Source organism: Pleurotus ostreatus (assembly GCF_014466165.1).
Source record: "Pleurotus ostreatus strain PC9 chromosome Unknown scaffold_10, whole genome shotgun sequence".
NCBI lineage: Eukaryota > Fungi > Basidiomycota > Agaricomycetes > Agaricales > Pleurotaceae > Pleurotus > Pleurotus ostreatus.
Window position 1 is genome coordinate 213,025 of NW_023503165.1, and position 6,858 is coordinate 219,882.

At 51.7% G+C, this 6,858-nt stretch overlaps 1 protein-coding gene across 1 annotated transcript; it reads right to left on the reverse strand.

Annotated features, from left to right (window-relative positions):
* Positions 1–648: 648 nt before the first annotated feature.
* On the reverse strand, positions 649–6,152 carry PC9H_001823 (uncharacterized protein; the record flags this gene model as incomplete). The annotated part of the gene is made up of 11 exons (XM_036771469.1): positions 649–1,577; positions 1,636–1,805; positions 1,861–2,143; positions 2,199–2,284; positions 2,340–2,386; positions 2,444–2,677; positions 2,738–3,084; positions 3,138–4,273; positions 4,329–5,633; positions 5,681–5,732; positions 5,783–6,152. 11 exons carry the CDS (start codon positions 6,150–6,152, stop codon positions 649–651), a joined length of 4,959 nt encoding a protein of 1,652 aa, XP_036626090.1.
* Between the last annotated feature and the right edge of the window lie 706 nt (positions 6,153–6,858).

Below are 6,858 nucleotides of genomic sequence, written 5' to 3' on the forward strand. Positions count from 1 at the left end.
AATATCGCGCGACATCCACGATGAGCCTATCAAATACCGCAAACGCGCGAAATGAGCGCATATATGCGTCAAAAAGGACGACATGCACGAACCTCTACCGCTGTCTGTTGAGGTTGACCGTCAACGTTCGACGCGCTACATAGGCACCTACTGGCCACGGTCATCAGCAGTCTTCAAAGTGAAGCGAATAGAAAAATAGGGCTGCTGAACGCGTACCTCGTGGGTGTGGGTGAAAGTCGGTCGTTGAACACGTCCGACGTATGGACCCTGCACGAGGAGTCTTCAGCGAAATGTCAAGGAAACGCGCAGCAGGGATGGATTAGATGGACGTGAGAGGTTGAGATGCACAGGGCCATGCGCAACCTCAACAGTGACCCCTGTGGGTTTCATAGGGGAGACGTGATCATGGTAGACATTCCTTCATTGCGTTATAAGTAGAGATCCACAAGAAATAGCGCGGTAAGCGAGTGAGAGGTCCAATGGTATGTACGATGCTGAGAGAGGGAACAATAAGCATAAAAAAGGATATGAGTAAATAGCAACATCAAGCATTGGAATATGAAAGAAAGTGTTGTTACGATTAGGTCGAAGATACATCTCTAGCAACTGCAAAATAAAACCCATGAGAAGAACAAGTGCGTAGTAGTATTACATCGCGACACCACCCTGCCATGACTGGCCACTGGCTCGCCGGCTACCTGGTGGATTTTGTTCTTCAGGATACAGCTGATGCTGATGTTGTGATTGCTGACGAGCATACCCATACGGCGACTGACCCCGTATTGGAGGGTCGAAAGTGTCGTCGACAACTTCGAAGTCATCCTGGGCAGTGGCGTACGAAGCATCGGTCGCTGACCGCTCTCCCTGATGACCGAGATGGCCATAGGACTCCTGCGGCGGACTGCGGACTCGCATCTCGTACGCTCCTGGACTCACTTGTCCGTCGGTGTTAGCGCCGCTCAGCCGCCTGACCAGTCCCCCCTGAGGTGACGGTTGAAGTGGTCTAGGTTGTGGCGCAGCAGGTGACAGTGTCCGCGAATGCACTGATGTACGCGTGGCTGTCGATGTTCTTCGTGGCGGGGGCGTGTTGGTAACTTCTCCTGAGGGGTATCGATATCTAGGTGAGGGTAGCGGTGACGCTGGTGGGAGTTCGGATACTGAGTAATATGAGGAGCGAGAGGTGACATCGTTGCGGGTATCATGAATATGAGCGGGCGACACATTCCTAGCGGCGTCGGGTACTAGGCTATGGCGCGGATTAGGACTGGATGTTGGAGAGAAATACATGTCCGCCTGAATTGGATGTACTTCCCGCACTAGAGGACTCGTTTGAGGACCTGAGGCGGGAATCGTGGGTTCATAAGTGTTGTTTACAGACAGCTCGGAAAACGAACGACCATGGCCGGCGCTGTACATGGGTACAGATTCAGGATCGCCGAGATTCGTGTTCTTCTTGGGATTTCGGTGGCGTATTCCTAATTGATCCTTGAGGTCGCCCATGACCCACGCTTCGCGTATGATATCTCTGTCAAGCGGGAAATAGACTTGAGCTATGAACTTGTAAAGGAAGCGCGGGGCTGTACAATAAATATATCATAAGCAAGGCAGACGCCGTCTGAGTACGAAAGAGCCTACCAAGAGCAACAACGACGGAGATGAAAACAACCGCCCAGAAAGTTACACCACCGAAAAGCACGATGACTTCATCAATGAAATCAAAGCTGTAGAAGAATGAGTAGATGGCGATCCACAGCAGCATGACCACGGATGATCCGATGACCACGATCCAGGTGATGAAAGTCCAGCTAGAAGCAGCGAATGATCAGCTAAAGGTACACCAATGGAAGATCAAGCACTCACTAGTTCGTATTCATTCCCACGTACACATTGGCTGCGAATATAGCAGCGACAGCGACGGTAGTACCGAAGTCCGCGAGAGAGTCGATGCCCTTTCCATTCCACGAGATAGCCAGACCGAGGGACCAGACGAAGTAGGGGAAGAAGAAAACGATCGTTGACTGATACAGTCCGTCCAACATGTACATCCAGAACTTGGCACGGGTGTATTCAAGGCCCCGTATGCCACGAACGTAGAGCTGTGGGAAGGCCAGTGCGGCTTTAGCATTGATATCTTGGTCGAAGGCTATCATTAGAGCGTCAGCTGCGTCCGTTTTGCGTCAGCACCGATCCGGACATACCACCGAGAACGATAACAGGAAGAGACGTGAACACGACATTGTACAGGAGGATGAACGTTATCTGATACAGATAAGTGGCATCGAAGCTAGAATTTCATTCGGTTCAGCCTCAGATGCGGAACCATGAAAGGGATTACGTACTTATTGAATGGAAGATACCAAAATAGCGCGAAAGTCCAAACGACGTTCTAACGGTGCCACGTTGATAAGCACCTGGAAAGTGCGAGTAGCTGACAAATTCATACCTTGTAGAAGAAGTTGCCGTGCATTTCCGAAATACGTTGATACGACCATCGACCATGCACGAGAAGTAGCTTCGTGAGATATCTGAACTGGCCGAATGCATAATCTGCGGACATAGCAGCTTGAGAGCCCTCGAGACCGAAAAGCCCACAACCAATGTTGGCCTCCTGGATCATAGCCACGTCGTTCGCGCCGTCGCCGATCGAAAGAGTCATAGCATTGCGGCCCTCCTTGACCTAAGGGCATCCAGCATTCCATCAACATCCTAACAGACGTCTGAGGTCAGGGTTGCTCACCAGTTTGACGGTCAATGCCTTCTGAGCTGGTGAGACACGACAGCAGACAACCGTCTCGCACTGTGTACCAAGGTTGAGGAACATGGGCTTCAAGTCGTCACTGAGCGCGTGTCGCAGGGTGTCGCCATCAATGACAACAGCAAACGAGGCCTTGGCGTTGGGCAAGAAACCGCGTTTGCGAGGGTCCCAACTAGGCGGTCCGAGGATAGAGGCTATCTTGTTCAATCCGGCTTCGATTTGCGAACGGGCTTGTTCATGAGAGTCGGCGGATAGAATCATGACTTCCATGTCGCTCTTTAGTAGGTTGCAGCTGTATCCGATTTCGATCGCCGTCTGCACTTTGTCACCTATAGACAAGAGGGATTAACACCGAATTCTATGAGTGTATGAGTTGAGATACCAGTGAGAATCCATAACTTGATGCCGGCCTTGTGGAGCAGTTCGATCGCGTCCGGAACTCCCTCTTGAAGTTTGTCCTCTAAAGCAGTAGCACCCAAAATCCGAAGCGAATGTTCGATCTGCTCGTTTGCCTGCTCAAGCAGTTCGTCTCGATTCTCGGTGGCATTGACCGCAGCGTCGTATGTCCGGCCCCATAGCAAGTATTCGTCCTCAGTCAACCATCGGTAGGCTATGCATAACGTCCGTAGGCCATTATTAGCGAACGATTCCATGTCGCGGTTAGTCTGATCTTTGAGCTTTGGGTCATGATCGTCGGCGAGACGTGCATAAATGACGCTATCGGCACCCTTGCAGTATAAGATCAACCTGCCGTCCGGACAACGCAAGATAACGCTCATCCGTTTCCTCGTCGAGTTGAATTCGAGTGTCCGCAACAGCGTGTACCTCTCCGACTGACCCATGACTTCAATGTCCAGCGTATCCTTCGATTTACCGATGAATGGGAACCCAACGTCCCTCGCCGCAGCGACCAAAGCGGCCTCATCGGGACTCTCGGCCTTGTAGTCAAGATGATAAGGGTCATTCTGCGGGTCGGGTTTGTCGGACAGGACACTGTGGCACAACGCGAGCGCCCGGAAGAAGGCTATCAGATGCGCGCGCTGCTCTGAGGACCGGTCTGCGAGATCTTCAGCGAGCTTGGGTGAGATCAGCGCAAGTTTGTCGAGTTGGACGTAGCGATTCTTGAAGGCGCGTTCCATCGTGTTCGTCATTTGGGATTTGAGAGCGTCGAGCTTCGCATTCAATTCCTCCGGGTCCATCGCATCCGCCTTACCGTCGCGCGTCGCCGCACCTCGCTGTGCTTCGGTGACACCCTCGCCATAAGCCACACCGTGAACCGAACATTTCTGGAACTCCATGACATTCTGCGTGAGGGTACCAGTCTTGTCGGAGAAGATGTACTCGATTTGACCAAGATCGTCCGAAATATTCCACGTCTTGGGTACGCAGGCTGTGCTAAGTGGAGGGTAATACATATCGATATCTTGAGATATGAAGTACGCCTGTATGGTCTTGACGATTTCGACGGAAATGTAGAGCGAGACGGGGACAATGTTCTGGAAGGCGATGAGACATGACCTACGAATAATTGATGTGAACGGCAGCAAGGCGAGTATGAAGCGAAATAACTTACACGAAAGTAATGATTGAGTTGATAACGGTAGAATCTGTCGGCTGAACCCCATCTTCAAAGATATCGGCGCTCGTATTGTCTCTATCCTCTTGGATACCAGAAACGGTGCCAGCAATCAGACACATGCAAATGAGTGCGATGAAATTGACCACGACGTTGAAGTTTGTCTCCTTCTCGATCTTGCTACGCTTGGACGGAGTGTCGCCACCGTTCATCATGATCTTCGTATCAGCACCAGTGAAAACGACCAAGCCAATCACCCATTGAGTATTCCTAAGAGCGCATCCCCGAAGAAGCATTTCATTGATGGACACAGGTTCTTGCTTAGGCTCCTTGTCCGGCGATGAAGGATCATTGAATCGCAGAACCCCATTATACACGTAAAGGTTTTGATGTGGCGGTTCTGAATCAAGTACGAAGGCGCTGCGTTCGAGGTCCTCTTCACTGGCAATGCCTGTAGTGGCTTTCAATGCTTTTCGAGCTTTGAGATTTGTCTCGCCGTCCAAGTTCTTGGTCTCGAGATAGCACATGCCGTCCGGGTCGCTCGTTGCCAGTACGATGATGTCCGCTGGTACCTGGTCATTGTCGCGTAAGAGAACGACGTCGCCAACTTCCAGTTTCTTCCAGAGTGTCCGATCCCAGTGTACTGAACCGTTCGATCGCTTGCGCCAATCCACAACGCTAACTCCAAGAGTAGACTGAGACATTGTAGACTGTTGGAAGGAGTCGAGACTCATGCTGGGAAGAGGGGGGGCGACTTGACCGAACTCTGATGACGGCTTCATCAGCTGCGTGGAACTGGAAGAGAGTGAAACTTTGGACAGATCGGGAGGATAACTGTGAGAATCGACGCTTTGTATGTCCTCCAGCCGCCTGCCGCCGGCCCCTCGAGCATGGTAGTCCAAGCTGTTTGCACCAAGGACGCTCTCAGAGTCATAGGCACCGCTTCGAGGTGGAACCGCCAAGCCCCTGACGCCAAGCCCTGCTTCACTCGCCTCACGTTCTCTTAGCTTCCTCACCCCCTTGCTGACGCTGCCCGGCTTGTTGAGTCCGAGAATTTTCTCTATCCACGAGCGTGGGTCAGTGGGTTGGTTGACGTTGTGGAAGGCGCCCGCGAGCTTCGTAGCGGCTGAATTATTGACCATGTCATCTTGAATAGCGCGCCGATAATCTTCCACGCCATCCTTGATGGCTGTGACGGTCAGAATGAACACGAGCGGGAGCATGGACGTCTGGGCGGATGCCGCGCCGAAGATTGGGAACACTTGAACCACGACGAGAGCCAGAAAGTACAAGTTCGCCACGCTGCGTTGCATTAACATACTGACATAGCAAACGACGACTGTACGCACCGTCTAAATTGTTCGTAGAGGTTCTTCGGAAGGAATGTGATAGCTGTATACTCTGTTCCGGCTGAGGAAGCGAGCACCATGAAATAAAAACGAGGGACTCACTGCTCGTCCTAACCTTGTTTCGCACATACCTGATCTTGGGTTCTCCGTTGCGGTCTACCTCCATAGCGCTGAGGGGGGTGTTGAAGTACACCTTTCTCCTTGTCCCCGTGACTGCTGTCGATGGTGGTGACCCCTCAGGCGCACTCGTTGGCGGTGGCTTCTTCTTCTCGCTGCCTCTTCGAAAAAAGCTCCTCTTCCTCCTCATCGTCTTCCTCCTCTCCATGCGCGCTTCCGAGACAATGGACTCTGCAATTGCAGACGCAGCCGTGCGCACTGTGCGCAGCCTCAGCTCGGGGTCAATCGTCTCGTCATTCTCCTCGTCCGTGTCCATGTCATCCGGATGGCTCTTTCCTCGTTTGACGAAAGTCATTTAAGTGATGATTACAGCTGAAAACGACTTTGGTTATGTTGTAAAAGTCGTTCAGACTGCACCGAGGCCAGCACGGAGCAGAACGAGGGCGAAATGAAGGAAAAGATGTGAGTGTGCAGGCTAAGATGATGACCGTAAGTCTAAGCCTGTAGCAAGGGGCAGGACCCCATAGTTTTATGCCCAAATATGGTAATTCATCTTCGGCGCCTCGGCGCCAACTCGTTCTCACCTTCAAACATGTCCCACATTTAAATCCGGTTTTACTGTGATTTCAAAGCAAATTTGGTCGTTGTATGAGTGCACTAGAAACATCTCACAAGTGATACATATTATGCAGTGATACGTGAATCGTGAAGCAACACTCCGGTATCACCAAGAAACCAGTGCCAGGGGTCCCGTTGGCTTGGTCTTGATGCCGACTGCAGACTGGGGGCGCAGGACGATATATTTGAGAGGTCGAAATCGATATCAGTCGTGGGTCAGTCAATGTTCTGTCAATTTGAAAGATGCACTGCCCGTAGGTAAGAAACGGGATTGGCCCGCGCCAGTGGTCGGCGGCGTGCGCAGTAACCCACCATTGGTCAATGGTCTGCTATTCCTGTGAGAGTTACTGATGCAGATGCATAAGCGGCAACCGGAAATTATGTGGCCCACTGGCGGAAACGTGAGAGAAGTGTACGCATTGCTGCCGGACTAGTGGATCTCA